This window comes from Dryobates pubescens, chromosome 34, assembly GCF_014839835.1.
Source record: "Dryobates pubescens isolate bDryPub1 chromosome 34, bDryPub1.pri, whole genome shotgun sequence".
Taxonomy (NCBI): Eukaryota; Metazoa; Chordata; class Aves; order Piciformes; family Picidae; genus Dryobates; species Dryobates pubescens.
Window position 1 is genome coordinate 28,451 of NC_071645.1, and position 18,782 is coordinate 47,232.

An 18,782-nucleotide genomic window follows, 5' to 3' on the forward strand; every position below is an offset into this window, starting at 1 on the left:
CTGCTCATTGACTCACGCCTAAATGCAACATCTACGAAGAACAGAGATGGTGCTTCTCCTGCCTTTCCCCACTTCTGCTGCTCCCGCGGAAATAAGCCCCCGTGGGGGCAACAGCTGTTACAGGTTTTCTGGCAGTTGAAGATCTCGAGGGAGACATTTTATTGTGTTTTTCTGACATTTGACGAAATTGGTCGGACAAGGTAACCAAGCGCTGCTTCGTTTCCTTCTCTCGCGCATCCCGCCAGCGTTAAACGCGGGAGTACCGCCCCGCTTAACGCGGCTGCCCGCCCCGGCCGCGAGCGCTGGCGGTGACAGCGGTACCCGAGGGTCGTCAGCAGCCACCCGCCAGCGCCGCTTCCTACCGCCGGACAAAATGCGACTCCGGCTGCCGGAAAGCGAGCAGCGCGGGAGCGTGTAAACATCCTCTTGCTCAGCCCTTCTTACCGGTGCTCCGAGGGGGAAGTGACATAACCGGGGGCGGGATAGAGCCGGCGTGTGGCTCGAGCAGCGCCGCGGCGGCCATGGCGGTTACGGGCACTGCGGGGTAGAGTCTGGGGTGGGACTGCCTGCAGGCCGGGGCGAGCGCTGCTTCCCGCGTAGGTCTCGGCTTCGGGGATCTACGCTGACTTCAGCGTGGAGGGTAGGCGGAAGCGCTACCAGCCCCCGCCCCTATTCCGGCCGACGGCCGAGCACAGCCCCGCGCCGCCAGACGGAATGTGCCAGCGCCAAAGATGCCGCTGCCTTAGCCCATAGGTCGGAGGGAACTAGCGCATCCGGCCCCTCCTCTCTAGCTCCGTGCCTGGTCCCGTTCTGTGTCCTTGGCAGGGGCAGCTCCCGCCGTGGCCATGGCGGCTTGGCCTGCCGCACCCCTCCTCATCAACCTCGGTGGGTCGCTGCTGGGCTTCCTAGGCACGCTCACACTGATCCCAGCCTTTAGGGACCTCTTCCTCGCCGCACGGCTCTTCGGCGAAGACCTCAACAAGGCATCACGGCGGCCCGTGTGAGTAGCGTTGCCGTGCCGAACCCTGCACGACGGGGCCGGACCGGCACTGGCCCCGGGAGCGGTCGGGCTGACTCTCTGCCTTACCTTCTTTTCAGCCCCGAAGCACAGGGCGTGATCAGCGGGGCCGTATTCCTGATCATCCTCTTCTGCTTCATTCCCGTGCCCTTCTTGAGATGCTTCGTGGAAGAGCAGTGCATGGCCTTTCCCCACGACGAGGTGAGGCACGTCAGGTGCTGGGAGCGTGGAGGGCACAGACAGGGACCGGGCACAGACAAGGACCAGCCACCGATAATCAGGGTCGTGTTCTCTCTCCTGCAGTTCGTGGAGCTCATTGGTGCGCTTCTTGCCATCTGCTGCATGATTTTCCTGGGCTTTGCGGATGACGTTCTGAACTTGCGCTGGCGCCACAAGCTCCTTCTTCCTACCATGGCTTCCCTCCCGCTGCTCATGGTTTACTTCACCAACTTTGGGAACACGACCATCGTGGTGCCTAAACCCTTTCGGGTGCTCCTGGGCATGCACTTGGACCTGGGTAAATTATGAGTTGCCAGAAGCCATCTTCCAGGTGGCAGTCAGTGGGCAGAAGGGGTCACCTAACAGCACTCTGTGCTGCAGTGAGAACACGCAAGGGATTTGCTTAAATAACTAGCGAGAAAGCACAGCTCCATCTGCTAAATATTAGGCCCGAAAGAACATCCAGAAACCCAGCATGTATTCAGCCGTGCATAGATAGGCAGCAATCCTTTTCCCAGGATTCTGCCAGGTGCACACCACGCTCAGCTGCCAACATCAGAATGAATGAAGGACAGAAGCAGAACATTACAGGCTGCTGCTGTGTTGCAGTGCTTTCCTATAGTCACTGTGCTGTACGTACGTGTACACGTGGCAGCTGATTCACAGGAGAGAAAGTCATTTGTTAGTGAACTGCTCCTGTCAAAACTCTGAGATCGCTAGGGAATGAACTGTTGTACAAAGCAGGAAGTGAGAGCTTTGGTGAATCACACCGTGCCCTACTTTGCCTATGAATATTAAAGGACTTGGCTGGCTCTGATCCGCAGGTATCCTCTACTACGTGTACATGGGCATGCTAGCAGTGTTCTGCACCAACGCCATCAACATTCTTGCTGGAATTAATGGAATTGAAGCAGGGCAGTCTCTGGTGATAGCTGCTTCCATTATCATATTCAACCTTGTAGAGTTAAATGGTAAGGAAAATAATATATGTGTGCAGGTGCAAAAAGCTAAGAGATGTTAAATCCTAGATTTCGATATCTGGTATTACTGTCTCAAATACTTTTTTGGGTTTGTTTCCTTTTATAGGGGATTATCAAGATGATCACATTTTCTCTCTCTACTTGATGGTTCCTTTTTTTTTTACCACGCTGGGGCTGTTCTACCACAACTGGTAAGAGAATGGACTTTCAGAGTTTCTTTGGAAACATCTTTTCCCTTTACTTTCTCCATTTTCAAACAAACTAAACCACTTAGCAACACACACAGAGCACACCAGATCATTGACAGGCTTCTTGCCAGACCCAAGAGCACAAAGCCGTGATGTGCTTTTAGCTTTTCTTGTTAGAACAGCAATGGTGATGGCTCAACAAAATGCACAGAATACCTTCCTCGTGTCTTGCTGGCTGGTTTTCATACCATATTCTCAGCTAGCCGGGCTGTGGGTCACAGTCCCACAGTTCTTATCAAAATTAAGTGCAACTATTGTTTTGACTGTGCAGATCTGCTGCAGATCCCTCTTGGCCCTTAGCCTGCCACATGGGAATACCTTCAGTGGTTCTCAAGTCATTTGCATGGCAACGGCAGTCATCACGACATGCCTCTCTGCTCTGTGGATTGCAGGTACCCATCTCGAGTGTTTGTTGGGGACACCTTCTGCTACTTTGCCGGCATGACCTTCGCTGTGGTGGGTATCTTGGGGCACTTCAGCAAAACAATGCTGCTTTTTTTCATCCCGCAAGTGCTCAACTTCCTCTACTCGCTGCCTCAACTATTCCACGTCATTCCTTGTCCCCGTCACCGGCTGCCGAGGTAACGTGCCCAGGGGACCTATAATGGTACCACAGATTGTGCCTTTTACCTCCAGCACCAGCTGAGAAAGGTGGTAGTAGATGCTCTTTTTACAGGTGTAAGTTAGGCTTTTCAAAATAGCTAACTTCTATGCCCCCAGACACAGATAAGTGGATTTTTTCAGCAGTGCTAGAGACTGATTGCTACCAGCTACAGGATTGAGAGGAACTGATAGAGGCTGCTTTTAATGCTGTTGCAGTGGCATCTGCTAAGATTTCATAGCAGCAAGTGTGTGTCACCAGCTTATCAGCAGTTGTCTCTGCAGATGTTAGATCTTGCCAGTTTTAAAACCATATGGCTATATCCATATATTGCAGCTGCAGTGGCAGGGAAACTCCTGACTGTGGCCAGTCTGAGGCACAGGCGGCAGCAGCAGCAGCTGATAAGTATATTGGATTATTTCTGCTTTTGTCCACCACTAGATTTCTTTCTCAACTACTCAGCTAGGGATCTAAGTCAGTTTACATAGGCATCTTTCTGTGTCCTTGCTCTATCATCTGGACTAAATTTTACTATTTCTTTTAGGCTGAATCCTAGTACAGGAAAGCTGGAGATGAGCTACTCCAAATTCAAAACTAAGAGCCTCTCTGCCCTGGGAACAAACATTCTAAAGGTAATTTCCAGAAAACATTCAAAATCTAGATGCATTTTGAGGAGGTGATCAAATGCAAGAGGAACGGGATGGGGGCAAATGCAGAGCTTCTGGGTTCAGTAGTTATTTGCTGGCTCTAATCCAGAGGAAAATACTCTGCTTAGTCTGTCACCATCCTTCATGGTCACTCGATTGTGCAAATCATTAGTCTTTCAGAGTAACCACACGTAGTGCTGTCTCAGGACCCTCATAAGCCTGTCCTCTTTTGTTAGCAAGTGCACAAGGCAGGCTTTGGGGATGGTAGAGCAAAGGGATCCTGAGTAAAACCAGTGGTAAAATAAGAGTGCAATATTTCTTTCCCCAGGCAGTCAAGATCTTGCACATAGTGGATGTGAGGAGTGGAACAGATGAAGATGGTGAATACACCGAGTGCAATAACATGACACTTATTAACTTCATTATAAAGCTGATTGGACCTACTCACGAGCGAAATCTCACTCTACTGCTGCTACTCATTCAGGTCAGACAAATGGTTCCTCCAGCAGAAGGCTGTACTCTGCAAAAGAAACTGATCCAAATCAGTCTCAAGAGTTTCAAGGGGGAAAAGGGGGGGTAAAGTGTCACATTCTTCACACAAGATGCAGTTGAGCTGTGGAACTTGAGGAGAATCAGAGGTTCACACAGCTCCAGGAGGAAACAGATTGCTCCTCATTCCCACCCCTTTCGTTGAGAGCTAATAAATGCAATACCCTTAGGTAAGCTTGAATATCTTCCCAAGGCACAAATTGTTTAATGCTAGAAAAACAGAGTGCTCTGTGACTGACCCAGTACAGCCTTTTCCCTGTTTGTGTTTTTCAGTCATGCCAGATAACTTTGCCCTGGAGTTCTCGCTGGCTGGTGGACTTGCATAAGCATGGTACTCGGCAGTATCTGGAATCTGAGCAGAGCACAGTAGAGTTTTGAAGCAGCTTGGAGTGCAGGATAATGTGCCTCAGATACTGCCACTGCCTCTCTTAAGCACGTGACCTCTTATACACACAATAGTGGAAATGGCAGTTTTTTGAAAGGCCTGCATTGCTTAGCTTCCCACCATACAACTACTTTTCTTATTCTCAGATCAAAGATAAGAGATTCTTGCAAGGAAAGAGAAGGGACACTTAACTAAATTCCCATTTGAGAGAAAGGACTTCCAACAAACCAAGCTGGAGACCAAACAGGGCTTAGGCAAGCTACATTGATGATGGGAGAGAATGGGAAGTACAGACCACCTGAGCCCAGACACAGCAAAAAAATCTTGGCAGTGCCTTCTTGGAAGGATGCTGAATTGTAGCTTTGACATGAGGTATTTTCCATTACAAACCATATGCTTCATGTTGTAATACAGGCTCCTTGGGAAGGAAAGGGTTCTTCCCAGCCAATGATCTCATCCACTTACTCTCACAGCATGACTGCAGACACATGCAGAAATCCCCTGCAGATAGCTACGATTCTCAGAGATAAGAACTGAGTTCTTGGGCCAGCCCTCTCCCTTTGATCTTTCCATACTTAGAGAAGTCTGCAAGTGTTTTTTAGTGAAGCGAAGCATGCTGGAAAGTGTAGCAGATCCACCCGGAAAGGAGAAACCCGCTAGCCTATAAACTATGTAATACTATGTTGTCTGATTTTTATCCAGGTCCTGGGCAGCATGATTGCATTCTCAATCCGGTACCAACTAGTGCGCTTGTTCTACGATGTCTGACCAGTCTGTCAGGAGCAGGCAGAAGAGTCGTACCTGCCAGTTACTGATAGAAAAATTCACCTGATTGTAGACTGGACCACCGAGAACCTCAGGACACCTGTCAAAATACAACGCTGGGTCTGCCAGATGACTGTAGCCATCTTTCTGGGTTTGGTGCCCAGGTGACTTTTTTCTGATTCTGCCAACAGAAAAGATTCACTGCTACTTGGACGTCGTCATTGCTGGCAATAACTTTCAGAGGGGAAGTAAGTGACCAAAATGTTCACTCACAGCATTTAGGGCAGGTGGGAAAGATGAAATCTCTGTGTGTCCAGCAAGCATGTTACTGTTTCCTGAGAGAGTAAACAGGAGCTTGAATTTGTATGAGCCTCTGTACCATAGAAGAACAAGTAAATCAGAATGCTCTCCTGGCCTCTCCAGTCCTGTCATCGGTCCATGGACACAGAGTGACATGTTACAAAACCACACTCAACTCATAGCACTCTGTGAATAAAATAACTCGTGGTACCTTTTCCCTTCAGTGCTTTGCCTCAGGAATATTGGCATGCGTAGAAACCAGGTTGCAAAACGCCTCTCTCTGGCTTTCTACCCTGCCAAGGGGCTGATCCCTTTGCAGCAGATTTCTTCCACTTTCACATCTACCAGGAATATTTCCACCAAGGGCATTTATATCTGAACATCTTTATCATCTGCAGTTCTGCCTTTCTTCATGAACCAGGACCTGTCCAGAACAGGCTAGCAGCGTTAAGGATTGGGTAAGGATGGGTGTGTCCTTCCATAACAGAGGACATCAGTAAAAGCCTTAGATTAACATGCAACTAAGACCCAAGAGGCTTCCAGTTCCTTTTCCTCAAATACAAATCAATGTTTGTATAGCAATAACTGGCAAAATAGCTCACCACAGAATTGCTGTCTACCTCACAGAAAAACACCTAACAGGCATTGGAATACCAGGTTAAAGAGTCTTGTGTGAGATTCACGGGTGTGAAAAGCAAAATGATGCAACGGCAAAGCCTACAATGCCGAGGGAAGCGACGGTAGAAGTTGCTGAGTCCAGTACCTTACTAAAGGCAATGCTGCTGCACCCACATGCACCCAAATCTGACAAGTAGAGAGCCTGGGAATGTATTCCTAATAGGCAAAAATCACAGAACTGTCAAGGTTGGAAGGGACCTGAGAGATCATCCACTTCCAACTCTCGTGTTATGGGCAGGGACACCTCACACTAGATCAGGTTACTGAGAGCCCCATCCAGCTTAGCCTTTAAAACTTCCAGGAATGGGGCTTCTACCACCTGCCCGGTTTCCCATGTCTCACCACCCTTATGGTAAAGAATTTCTTCCTACCATCCAATCTGAATCTACCCACTTCCAGTTATGTTCTGTGCACATGTCCATCAGTGCTTCTCAACACCAAAAAACACAGCATTCCAACATGAACACCATAAGCAGCCAATCTTCCTCCTCTCCAGCTGATCAGGTTGGCAGTTTTGTAATAGAGTATATTCATATAACCGTAGATGGGTGCATGCATGTAAACTTCACAAATCTGGTCAGTAAGAGATCTTAAATACTCTCCAATAACTAGCTGCTGGACTTCCTCACACCAGGGCATCTGAACACTCGAGGTACACAACAGTACTCTACTTTCAGTTGAGGTTTATTACTTGGAGAGGGTGAGAAATACGTTACCCGATCCAAATATATGACCACCTAGCAGCCAAACCTCACAACACCCACTCTGTTTTCTCCAGTAAACTGGATTAGCCCTACCTCCAGTAAGCAACCAGCCCACCCCAATCTCTCCCATAGCTCGTACTGGACACTTGGCTCCAAAGCTTGTTACCCTACTAGCTTTTTAGTCTGGATCAGTCACTTGCGATCACACACATTGTCACTCCACCTTAACTCCTCCCCACTCTGCACACGCAGGGGCGCCCGCCACCAGGCAAATCTCACTACGGGATCCAGCGGAGGCGGTCCGAGCTGCGGTAGCTCTGTGCCCACCCCGCTGCGTCGGAGGCGAGCGCCAACGGCCTCAGCAGTACGAATTTGGCGCCTTACCCTCTTATTGGCCGGTCTCCGTCGCCAATAGACGAGCGGCAAGCGCGGCGGTATCGCACAGGCGACCAGTCAGCAAAACGTTTCTTCCGGAGGACGCACCAATAGGGAAGCGCAGTGGCGCTGTCCAATAAACTGAACCCTACTTAACGGAAGGCTATAAGAAGGCTGGGTACAGGGCCTCCCGCCTCACTTCGCTACAGAGCACCGAGCGACGGGCGGCGTCGTGCATATCGGAGCGAGGCGCCATGTCTGGCCGGGGCAAGAGCGGCGGTAAGGCCCGAGCTAAGGCCAAGTCTCGCTCGTCCCGCGCTGGGCTGCAGTTCCCGGTCGGGCGCGTTCACCGGCTGCTGCGGCGCGGGCACTACGCGGAGCGGGTGGGGGCCGGCGCGCCCGTCTACCTGGCGGCCGTGCTGGAGTACCTGACAGCCGAGATCCTGGAGCTGGCGGGCAACGCGGCGCGCGACAACAAGAAGACGCGCATCATCCCCCGCCACTTGCAGCTGGCAGTGCGCAACGACGAGGAGCTCAACAAGCTGCTGGGCGGCGTCACCATCGCGCAGGGCGGCGTGCTACCCAATATCCAGGCCGTGCTGCTGCCGAAGAAGACCGGCGGCGGCGTGGGCTCCGCCAAGGCCGGCAAGAAAGGCAGCGGACAGCAGTCGCAGGAGTACTAAGCCGGCCGGCCGGCCGCCCCCCGGCGCCACACAAAGGCCCTTTTCAGGGCCACCCACCTTGCTCACCGAGAGAGCTGCCATCCGCGGGGGGTGATGGGGGGGAGGGTGCGCGGCTCTGTCGTGCCTGGAGGCGGTGCTGGGCCCGGCCAGGCGGAGCTGGCGGCAAGCTGCCCGTTTGGGCGCAGGGCGGCGCGCTAGCGTCTGCCGCGGGCTAGTTGCCAGCTGCGGCGAAGGCGAAAAATCAGCCAGCTTGGGTCCCGTCTGCGAAACTGAGCAGAAGAGTTGCTCCGTAAAGACTGCTACACTGAGGTGCTCGAAATTTAACTGTATTTATCACCTGTTACACGCATTCAGTGGGCATTGCATAGAGAATAAACAATGTTTCATTTGTAAAATGGGACCCCAGGAAGATGCCTTTTAAGTGTTTCTACAAGGCACTGCAACACGTGAGCCCTGATGTGAGGACGGTGATCCAGTAGCGAGTTCAAAGAGCCATAGTAAAAGGGACTAATGGTTACAGGGATTGCCTTTTCAGCTTCCCCTCAGCTGGTTAATGTAGATGAATGACTCTCAGATTATCTTTGCAGATAAGCATACAAGGGAAACTAGATCGGCTGTCCACTTCCTAATTTACTATAGACCACTTGACAATTCTGCATCCAGAAATTGCAAACTTCATTCCTCACCTTAGCTGAGACCCATGGTGAACGTGGTCTCTGCTACTTTGCTATAAGAAACTCAGCTTTACAAACCTAGTAGCAGTCTTTCTCCTCAATGTTCTGATGAACAAACAGGGCCAAGTAATGTTAATGACCACTGGCAACAGAGTACAGCACTTCAGTAGCATCACAGATAAGCCTCTGATAATCAGTAAGAAGTGCCCTGTTCCTAAATGGAATAGAACACTTCCAGGCTTGGGTTTGTTTGGGTTTTTTTAGTTTAAGTCCCTAGCTACAAAAATCGTTGAAAAATCTTCAGAGACACTTTGCCATTTAGAGAAACTCAGGTGAATGAAAACCCTTAGCAGCATAAGCTACTCACCATTTCAAGTTTTTATGCCCAAACATCAGGTAAGGCTGGTGTGAACATTTAAATCCCTTCCTCCAAAGAAGGATGATAGTGTAGCTGCAACAACTGGCTAGAGTTGTAGCAATGGTGCTGACTGCACAACAGCTCTATCGGGCATCATTGAGCTGCCTTGCCACACTGAGGATGTGCTTAGCTCCCTTGCTCAGAAGTAAACTAGCTAGTTCAACACCAAGGTTCTCTGCTGCTTCTTGGGCCTGACCAGGAACATTCTTGGCTGTGATGCCAACGTGCTGCACATCATCATTTGGTCCATCTTCATTCTGCAATTAAGAACACCTCAAGATAAGAAGTAGGCAAGGAATAGTTTCAGCCACATCTGAAAAGGGAAATAATGCACTCTTAAGAGTTTCCAAGGAACCAGACCCAAAGTAAGAGATTTCAAAAGGTATGGTGTGGTGTTTATTTTTTTTCAGTTTTGGGTCTGGATTTTGAAGGCACCATGGTTCACATACCTGTTGGGAATAATTAACACTGGTCTGCATAGTTTCCTTCAGGCTATCAGATCCATCCAAGCTGTACACTGCTCCTGTCAAATACAGCTTGGAAAGACAAACAGAAGGGGTTAATACCTCAACAGACTGCCAACTACCCGTTTAAGAAACAAACACAAAACACAGGAAGCTAAGTCTGGTGGGGAAGGCTTTTGTAGCACAGCAGAATCAGCAGGAGGAGTGGCTGTTAGGGAAGATGCAATTTCTCATGGAAAAGCTGGGCCTTTTCCCAGCTTCCCATCTCCTTAACTGCAATCTGTTGTGCAAAACCACCAGTTTTCAGGGGTCAGAAGCAAGAGTTTCAGACCTCAGGGCAAGGCTACCTCTAAAGGGCTGGGGGAGAAGGGGTGGTGTGGAGGGGAGGGTGCATCTGGTACTTGGGGCATTTTTCTAGTTTCAGTAGCCAGACCCATTCCTAAAACTCCTGACTTGCACACAAACCTGGAAGGCTCAAGTCAGAAGCCTATCTGCCCTTATTGGCTATAAAGCTGCCTGCTGGAGTTACTTTCAGAAACAGTTCAAGGAGCACTTGTGCTGGAATAGGTTTTCAGAAAGAATCCCAGATAAACAAAAGTACTCCTCACCTGGCCATCTTTCAGCACAGTGTTGACAGCAACGGGGACACTACAGCCACCTTCCTAAAAGAGAAAGTTGACAGAGAGGCTCTGACTCAACACATCAAAGCAGAGGCCTCTGTAAAGTTTCAGCTGCACACAACCCCACCTATTGCTCTTTGGGCCGTTCTCAATTCAGAAGTAATCTCTACTTTGCAGTTTAAGGATTTCCCATACGATGGTGACACGTCAACAGGCAGAGCAGTATTTACCGCTGCAGGCAAGGCTACAACACCTACCAAACGTTTCATAAAGGCTCTCTCAGCAATGCAGCATAACACAGTGTCTGCGTCATGCAGGGCAGATACCATATTCAGTATCTCTTGATCTTTGGCACGAACTTCCACTGCCAAGGCACCCTATAAGAGACAAAAATAAACACAACATAATAACCATTGTAATTCTTTAGCTTTATTCATCGATGTGTGCTGTCTGCACTCAGCATTGTCATGAAACAGAACTCAGAGGTTTGACTGCATTTCACTAAAGTAGCAGCAATGCTTAGATGCTTACAGAAATCAATTTCAAAACAATCCACTGCTTGCAGAGATATCCCATAGCTACTGCTGTAAAGGGCAGGTCAGAACTTGCTTCAGCCAAGTGTTCTCAACTCAAACCATTCTAGAACTTATTTGAGTTATGACTACATATATAGAAACACCTACACCAATGTCCCTTAGTGGTGAGAAGGCTGGATAAAATCCAAGCTTTCCAAGCTTTTCTCAAAACAAAGATCAAGTGGTGAAGGAGTAACAGTGACAAAATAATTCTTTCCTGAAGTGGAGACAAGACTACGAAGGGAAAAAACAACCAACCCAGCTAAATACACACACACCCCTGTGGGGCTCCTGACAACTGCACAATCAAAAAAATCACTCTTTCAGACAATCTGCAGTCATCACTGGCAATCACTAATGCATAGCCAGCTCGACTTTAGCAGATTTGATACTGTGCAACACTGTGTAAAAGCCACACAGCCAGCATGGGCTGTAACAGTCTACCTGCCTAGGAACAAGAGCAGTAAGAAAGTGCTCCAAGGCAGGTATTTCAGCTTCACTTTATGGGAGTTAGGACACTGTGCATAAGGGAGAAGGAAGCAGCATCACAAGGCAGATCCTGTTGGTGCCTCTGCACAATTAGCACAGTACAGCACAGCACAATGCTGACCCTGACACAGCCCACCCCATAGCTGCTGCATCTTCCCAGTGTAGCTGTGCCACAAGTTACCTTTTACCATTTACTGGTTTTCTGTTGCTTATGGAAAGCAGTCCTTACCACAGTGAGTAACAGAGCTGACAACCATTCTTCCCACAAGCTTTGCCTAAAACGGTGTAACAGCCAGCAAAAGAGATCAACGCAGCAGTTCTTTGGCAACCAACGCATGAGAAATATTTGGCACAATTACCACCCCTGACGCATCACACCACTGCTGGCTTTCAACACACAGCGCAGCTTAACGTTGTAATGTACCTGTCCAACAGCATACAGACAATCTTCAGGGCTTAGAAGCTGGAAAAAAGTAAAGTCAGAGTTAACTGTTCAGTATATAGGAAGCAAGAGCCAAATTGTATGCTCACATCTGAACACCTATTGATTTCATGCCTGACCAAAGAAATATTACCTCTCTCTTCATGTCTTGGTATTTCCTCCCCCTCCCTCCCCCCCAAAGTGAGATAATGCACTTCCTTTCACCCCGAGTGTAAGGCTTCATTCATCAGCTAATTAGCCATTTCTAGCACCAGTGCTAAACTCAAGCATTGTAAAGCGCTGGAAGATGATCAGATAACAAACTGCTGCACCAAGGAAAAATCAACAACGTACATTTCTGTATGAAGAAAACAAAAACCACCGATGAACCAGAATTAAAAAAACCCAAATTCTCCACGAAGAGCATCAAATCACAATCTAACCTAGCAAGGGATTCAGTAGACCGCCAGGCCAACCACAAGGTCAGAAAGGCAAGCAGTTCATAGCACAGAATTAAGTTATCTCCTTTGCTGCTCCTCACCTGTCCGATGCGATTCTCCCAGCCCATTCTCTTCAGGCCAGCAGCAGCCAGGATAATGGCACTGAAGTCTTCCTTCTCATCTAGCTTCTTTAAGCGGGTATTTAAATTCCCTCTCTGTAGCAGTGTTTAGGCAAGCATAGAAACAGCAGAGAAAGTCCTACAACCACCTGAGATATGCCTGAGCATTTACAAAATGTACAGAATCCAACAGCCTCCAAAGAAGAAGCAGAGTACCACCCTGAGAGTGTCCAATGCAGACAGCTGTTTGAACAAGATTCTGCCAAGCATTACGGAAGCTCTGACTCCCAAAAGATACACAGTTCAGAATATTATCAACACCTGACACCAACTCTTTTTGCATGGCAAAGAGCTAGATTACTAGGGCTGAAGTAATGATCACTTTCAGCAGCCTAAGGGCCCACATCACACATCGAGTATCAGGAACCAGCCGGCATTTGGCCGTCACTGTGGCCAACACACAGCAGGCATCGACAGTTTTTCAAACATTCCTTAACATAACATTAATTTGCATCCTGAATCTCAGGTAGATTAAAGCTGGTTCCTTCTTTACAGCCTCGTGAGAAAGCAGAGGTCATACTAGGCTACGGTGTGCTATACAGCCCTCAGAACAAGGCAGTGCAGGGTAGCCTGTAAGCAAGCGGTTTGTTCTTGCAAGTCATGGTATAAATCAGTCTGGAATCTAGATTTCACATTAAGTTATATTCTCCTGTTTGCAGCTCCCACCTTTTGCCAGGAAAGGATACAATATCCCTGAATTCTAACTGAGGGAACTTCATTTTGAGCTGGGCTGCTCTCCGAAGTGAGCTGGTTCCAATCACACTGTGGGGAAAAAGAAAACCAGTGAAATAGAGACTCTAGCTCTTGCCTCCAGAGATGTCAGACCTTTCAAGGGAAGAAATGATGACCTCTTTACTTTCTTTTCTTTCTTTTTTTTTTTTTAAACTGAAATGAAGATCCAAGAACTTGCCAATGATTTGTATCTTCTTAGCAAAAACACCATGCTGTGAGGTTTAGCATAAAGCCTGGCTGAAGCTAGATCTAGACGAGTCAGTCCTGAGGAAACAATTTACAGAAGGTGCTTCCAGAGGGCATCCCCTAGCCACCATCAAGGACAGAGGTATTTAAGACTGTAACACTTGTGTGTGTGTGTGAGAGAGAGACAAATCAGCTGTCCCAAACTGAACCAGACATAATCAGACAACTCAAGGTACTAAAATGGAGAGACTTCATCAATGATAGCAAAACAGTTGGAAGAGAACCTTTGGAAACAGGAGGGTAACTAGAAACCACAGAAAATTGCCAGTCTGGCCAATAAGCATTTCCCCCCTAGAAATGCATGACACTCGCTTTTCTTGGTACCCTGGAATCTAAACCGAATGTGATTTTCCAGCTACCCACATGTGCAGACGCATCACTCTACGTTTCTCTGACAGCTGGTTTGGTTTTTTTACCTTAATCCGAGAACTTTCACTCAGCTGTCTCTGACAGAATACTCCCATAACTTCTACAGAACGAGAGGTAATTCCAAATGGAGGAATCACTCATGTTCCCAGCAGAACCATAAGAAAGTGATGCCCAAAGGTCAACAAAGAAATTTGAACCAGTGGGGTGAGAAAAAGAGCACGGTTCAGGCCCACACAAGTAAAATAGTGGACACTCTGCATCGCTAAGCACAATGCAAAGGAGCAGGAACTCACTCCATAGACTATGATAAGAAACTTGAGAAAACACAGCAACTCAAGGGTGGCTTGGGAGCTCGAACCTCAGTGGGTCTGCAGTACTCCCATGAGACAGCACCGCTCTTTTCAGCAAGTGGGTTCAGTGTGACATCTATGGAAAGGTAATGGAAGGCAGTGTAAAACTACTGCAGGGTAAAGCAAGGAGCATATTGACTTGCCGCTGGGAATTATCAATCAGTTCCTCCCTTACATTTTCATACTTGTCTGTCTTCCTCTTCCTTTCCCCACTCACCTCTTCTCAGGAAGCAGGCTCAGTGTTTTCCCGCAGTTTTTGGGATGAAAAACAACAGCATCGAGTGGGTTTTCCCTTCTGCAAAATAATGCAAGTGTGGAACGGTTGATTGTTTAACAGTTACTACGTTTAACAGCTCTTCTACAGGTCACCATAGGGACCACCTCTGGCTTCAAAATACCCCAATATCCTTGCAAAAGCAAGGATTCCAGCAAACCTCCTAGCTACAGAACACTAGAACAGCTCCAGTGCTTCCGCTGCTTCAGAGATTACTCAGAAGACGGTCAAATTTTGAACACCTAAAAGGATCTAAAAGCTGCCTTTACTTTGCTGCTGCTATCAACACTAAAACACAAGTCCCTTGGAGAACCGAGCCTCACGTCCACACTTACTTGCAGACGGCACCGATGGTAAAGCCAAGAGGAAGAGAAGTTGGTAGGTCTTTCAAGGAATGAACCACAAGGTCAACTCTAAAAATGAGAGGACGATAATCACTGAACAGAGAGCCAAGCTCCCACAGTACCTATAAAAGAGGCCTGCAGCTCACCTACAGAAAAATGTAAATGCACCCACAAAATTCATTTGGAAAAGAGGAAGGGATTTCAGGATTCTGTAGATTCACAGCATTACTCCAGAACAGTCACTTCGCTTTTCTCTGTCTCTCTTTTCCCACCTGTAGAATTAAGACAATGCCTTCCTCCCAGCAACGATGCAAGACACATTACAATGATCAGGTCAAATGAGAGGAAGGTGCTGGAGACGTTCACACCGACTGACCCACGGAACCAATATGCAACCAAGTTGGTGTCTGGTACATTTCAAATTGCAAATAATACATAGCTGAAGTAAAATCTGTCTGCCTTGATACAAGGCAGACGAACGCTGTTGTAAATGCTTGAATCTCCATCACTTTCCCACTGACTTTACTCACAAAGTCAGTATCAAGTTCCTACATGTTGGAGATGCAGAAGAGTGTCTTTGGATCTAAACCTACTTTAACTGTGTAATTAGCATAGAATTATGTTAATAAACACTAACATAACACTAAACATGGTAGGCAATATACGTTAACATCACCAACCAAAGTATTTTTAAAAGAGCGGGCTTGTAAGCAGGAATGAGCTCACAGTACAACCTCTCTGATGTGCACGTAACACGCAAATCACAGCGGGTGAAAACAGCCTAACTGGGTCAGATTCAGTGACAGAAACCCACTTCAAAATATGCAGTCTGAGCCCAGGACAGAGAGAAGTAAGGAAAAAAGCAAAAGACAACGACTTATCAAAGAATTCATTTCTTATCCAGGAAGGTACCAGAGCAGAAGGAAAACAGATCGCATATGCAGCAAGCCAAAGAAGTCCAACCAGCACCCCAAATGCCAGAGGAAGAAGAGGAAACAATGAGCTCTTACTCATTTCTTTCAAGTGCGTTTTCCAGCTCTTTGGTGAAGAGGCTCTTCTCCCCGATCTACACATAAACGGAGGAGCACAAATCACAAAAGAAACATCTGCAAATACATCATCAAATACAATCACTTCTTCTGTAGAGGAAAGAGAGGTCCTTTACCTTGGAAAGGGCTGTGTCCAAGATCTTGTCTCCGGTTGTTGACATGGCAACTGCCCAGGGAGAGAGCACAGGTAAAATGTGAAGCTCCATGAGAGCACCTAGGCCTAGACTGAGATCTCTCTGTAATGGGTAGTGAGCGGTGCAGTGTCAGATGCTACTGCACGAACAAGGACTCAAGATAAGCCTGAGAGCAGCTCACTGCTAGAAAGGCACTATGCTTGAGACAAGCTGAATTAAGATGTCCTTCACTGTTCTTAAAAACAGAGCGAGGTGAGAGTGGGCACGTTTTGGGAAGAACTGACCCAACAGAAATTGCCAGCGTCTTTCTCCAGAGTACCAGCAATCAGGTACTTGGCAGTTCTCTTCAGTGGAAGGCTGGGCTCCCATTATTCTGCTCGAATGCCTCAAGCCCCAGACACGAAAACGTCTCTAATGCACACTGAGGTGCAGCCAGCGCAACACCAGGTTCTCCAATGACGCAACATAACACGACCTGCAGAGCTTTGATCATTAGGATGTTATGAAATCCACCTTTCTCCCTTGGAAGCAACCAGCAGCAGCTGCTCAGCCACACAACCTAACCGAATTCAGACAGCACTTTTAGATAAGCAGGGTTGAATCCTCCTCCCTTTAACGGCACTCCACACACCTCTTGCACAAAAAGATAAGGAGCTGTCTCCTGCTGCCATCTAGCCTAGGGCAGCTCCAAAAAAACTTACCAATCTCAAAGCGGAGGTCAGGGTATAGCTCACAGAGCATCTCAACTACACTGTCAGTCTGAATTCGGGCCAGCTGCAACAAAGCAGAAAGCAAAGCCCTAAATGAAGCACACACCATCCATACAGTAGCTGGAGAGGATTTTGCTATTCTTCGAGCACAAGGCATGTGTGACTGCTACTTTCTCCAAACTGAAAGTATTAGAAATAAGTCACTCCAAATAATATTGCTCATATGTACAAACTTCTTAAACCATGTGAACTCCCATCATGACTACAGCATTTCACTGAAGAACTTATTTTTTCAACTAAGTAGCAGCATAACATCTCCCCATGTCCAGTGCCATTGTGATCCAAGCACTCACAAGGCAAAGAAAATAATTTATCTAAGTTAGAAAGAGCAAAACAAGAGCAGAACCCTACACATAAGGATTTACATACTCTAATTCCAGCTGGAGCAAGAAGGTCATCAGCTGTCCACTTGTCGGAAAATCCATTTCTCTATGCCACCTTGGGACCCATTTTCATAGACAGCATTTACCTACCTAAAGTTTGAGCCACTTGGTTTTACCTCTGCAGAATGCGACTGCTGAAGGATGCCCACTCCTTGGCAAGCAGGCAGAAAGGTAAGAAAAGCCATCCTCCTGCTGCTCAGGGATGAAAGAACAAATCACGTTGCATGATGGGTACCCACTGCTTTTTCTAAGAGTGTGATTTTACCAATACTGCAAGCTTTGGGGGAAGCCAGTAGGATTTCAGTGTGCCCGCTGGAAAAATCTGTGTATACTGGCAAGTATGAGTCACTTATCCTCTGTAAAACCAGGACTCTACTTAGAGGTTCTAAGGACATAAAATAAAAAACAAACAGGCACAGCAAACAACGTATCTTAAAACACTGAATTGCAGGAAGAACATTCCCTTGCATAAGAACAGCATGAGCAAGTGAAAGAAGCCCAGAATTACCCTAGCAGATGATGATTCCACACATGCAAGCAGCAGACTCAAGCAACCACAAGCAAACTTCTTTTTTTTTTTCCACTGATGAGCTGTGTAGCCTGCGGCAATTAACACCGTTCAAGGACCGCAGTTTTTCTATGCTTAGAGTATAAGTAGCCTCTTCCCTTTGCAAGGGCCACAAGAGCCTGAGGTTAGGAAAAAAGTAGTACTGCACACACAGCTATGTTCCTTGCCCTGATGTCTACACTGAACGCCTGAAAGTACAGAGTTCTTCCTAGAACGTAATGAACAAGATTATCTCAGAGCAAAAGCCTGAAGGACGTTTATCTCCCTTTGCAAGACTGATCCTCCCCGCTGCAACCAGCCGGCAAGAGATACCCGCCATATCTCTAGACATGCCCTTTCCCTGTACTTTGTAGGGGGTGAAGTCATCGGTTGTTGAGGGGGGGTTGAATGTGTTTGTTTCCCGGCTCCTTAGACGGGCTGCGTAAGCCTTGCGAGTCAGAAAGTCCACAAGAAGATCACGGTTATCCCGGAAGGGGACTCGCACCTACACCTCCCGTGCACTGCACAACGGCAGCGCTCTGTAGAGCAGGCGGTCCTCTGGGCTCCTAGGAACGTGTTTTCACAATACATCCGAGGAGCCTCAGCAAAGGGATCAGAGACGCATGAACGCTCCGTCCCGCGGGGCTCTCCCACGGGGGAACAAGTCCCTTGTCTGTCGCCTATCGTCAGCTGCAGCGCCAGGCCGCGTCCCCTCGGGAACACCGAGTCGCTCCTCGGCGGAAGGAAGCGCCAGGACACGGAGGGACGAAACCTTCGCCTCTGCGGGCCGCGAGGGCCGAGGACGGGCGCCCGCCCCACGCTCTAGTCCCGCCGCTGCCTACCTGGCTCCGACGGGTGCCCACGCGGACCACTCTTCTACCCACGCCGTTCTCACCCTGCGGCAACAACCGGGTCAGGGCCCACCCCCTACCCCGCCGGCCCCTTCAGCTGTCGCCTGGCCGTCGCCCCACACCCGGCAACCCTGGTCGCAGCCAGCGCGACCCAGCGCCCGTCCCCTTACCCCGGCAGCCCCGACTTACGGCAGTCACGTCCGGCTCGGCCATACCGCCGCTTCGCCCCTCAGCGCAGCCCGCACCAACCCCGCCCCCTAGGCGTCACGTCCGGCACGCCCGCGCTAGCCGGGAACGGTCG

General features: G+C 48.4%; 3 protein-coding genes across 6 annotated transcripts; 2 read left to right on the forward strand and 1 right to left on the reverse strand.

Annotated features, from left to right (window-relative positions):
• The first annotated feature begins 708 nt into the window (after positions 1-708).
• On the forward strand, positions 709-5,520 carry DPAGT1 (dolichyl-phosphate N-acetylglucosaminephosphotransferase 1). 3 transcript variants are annotated; one of them, XM_009908318.2, is made up of 9 exons: positions 710-1,000; positions 1,099-1,219; positions 1,322-1,535; positions 2,062-2,208; positions 2,324-2,408; positions 2,858-3,046; positions 3,611-3,698; positions 4,042-4,197; positions 5,350-5,520. In XM_009908318.2, exons 1-9 carry the CDS (start codon positions 846-848, stop codon positions 5,413-5,415), a joined length of 1,221 nt encoding a protein of 406 aa, XP_009906620.1. In that variant the 5' UTR covers positions 710-845; the 3' UTR covers positions 5,416-5,520. The 3 variants fall into 3 exon arrangements, with proteins under 3 accessions (XP_054032098.1, XP_009906620.1, XP_054032099.1); XM_054176124.1 differs by having other exon boundaries at positions 889-1,000; positions 1,099-1,233; XM_054176123.1 differs by lacking the exon at positions 2,062-2,208 and having other exon boundaries at positions 709-1,000.
• Positions 5,521-7,486: 1,966 nt separating this feature from the next.
• Positions 7,487-8,288, forward strand: LOC128898866 (histone H2A). The gene has a single exon (XM_054176127.1). The coding sequence runs from the start codon at positions 7,724-7,726 to the stop codon at positions 8,150-8,152; it is 429 nt and encodes a 142-aa protein (XP_054032102.1). The 5' UTR covers positions 7,487-7,723; the 3' UTR covers positions 8,153-8,288.
• Positions 8,289-9,150: 862 nt separating this feature from the next.
• On the reverse strand, positions 9,151-18,731 carry HMBS (hydroxymethylbilane synthase). Of its 2 annotated transcripts, XM_054176125.1 has the most exons (14): positions 18,671-18,731; positions 18,473-18,526; positions 16,632-16,704; positions 15,913-15,962; positions 15,758-15,813; positions 14,739-14,816; positions 14,347-14,424; positions 13,119-13,194; positions 12,355-12,468; positions 11,817-11,855; positions 10,586-10,705; positions 10,317-10,370; positions 9,694-9,780; positions 9,151-9,501 (listed from the first exon to the last, which is right to left on the reverse strand). In XM_054176125.1, the coding sequence occupies exons 1-14, from the start codon at positions 18,692-18,694 to the stop codon at positions 9,328-9,330; spliced, it is 1,077 nt and encodes a 358-aa protein (XP_054032100.1). In that variant the 5' UTR covers positions 18,695-18,731; the 3' UTR covers positions 9,151-9,327. The 2 variants fall into 2 exon arrangements, with proteins under 2 accessions (XP_054032100.1, XP_054032101.1); XM_054176126.1 differs by lacking the exon at positions 18,473-18,526 and having other exon boundaries at positions 18,671-18,725.
• Positions 18,732-18,782: the final 51 nt, after the last annotated feature.

Excerpts from the sequence above, each read along its gene's own strand:
- DPAGT1 (XM_009908318.2), top strand. The coding sequence starts at position 846 with ATGGCGGCTTGGCCTGCCGCACCCCTCCTCATCAACCTCGGTGGGTCG. Across the intron at positions 2,409-2,857 it reads GGGCTGTTCTACCACAACTG|GTACCCATCTCGAGTGTTTG; the intron begins GTAAGAGAATGG and ends TGTGGATTGCAG. Across the intron at positions 3,047-3,610 it reads CCCCGTCACCGGCTGCCGAG|GCTGAATCCTAGTACAGGAA; the intron begins GTAACGTGCCCA and ends TATTTCTTTTAG.
- LOC128898866 (XM_054176127.1), top strand. The coding sequence starts at position 7,724 with ATGTCTGGCCGGGGCAAGAGCGGCGGTAAGGCCCGAGCTAAGGCCAAG.
- HMBS (XM_054176125.1), bottom strand. The coding sequence starts at position 18,694 with ATGGCCGAGCCGGACGTGACTGCC. Across the intron at positions 15,814-15,912 it reads TGGACACAGCCCTTTCCAAG|ATCGGGGAGAAGAGCCTCTT; the intron begins GTAAAGGACCTC and ends GTTTATGTGTAG. Across the intron at positions 13,195-14,346 it reads AGCCTGCTTCCTGAGAAGAG|TGTGATTGGAACCAGCTCAC; the intron begins GTGAGTGGGGAA and ends TTTTCCCCACAG.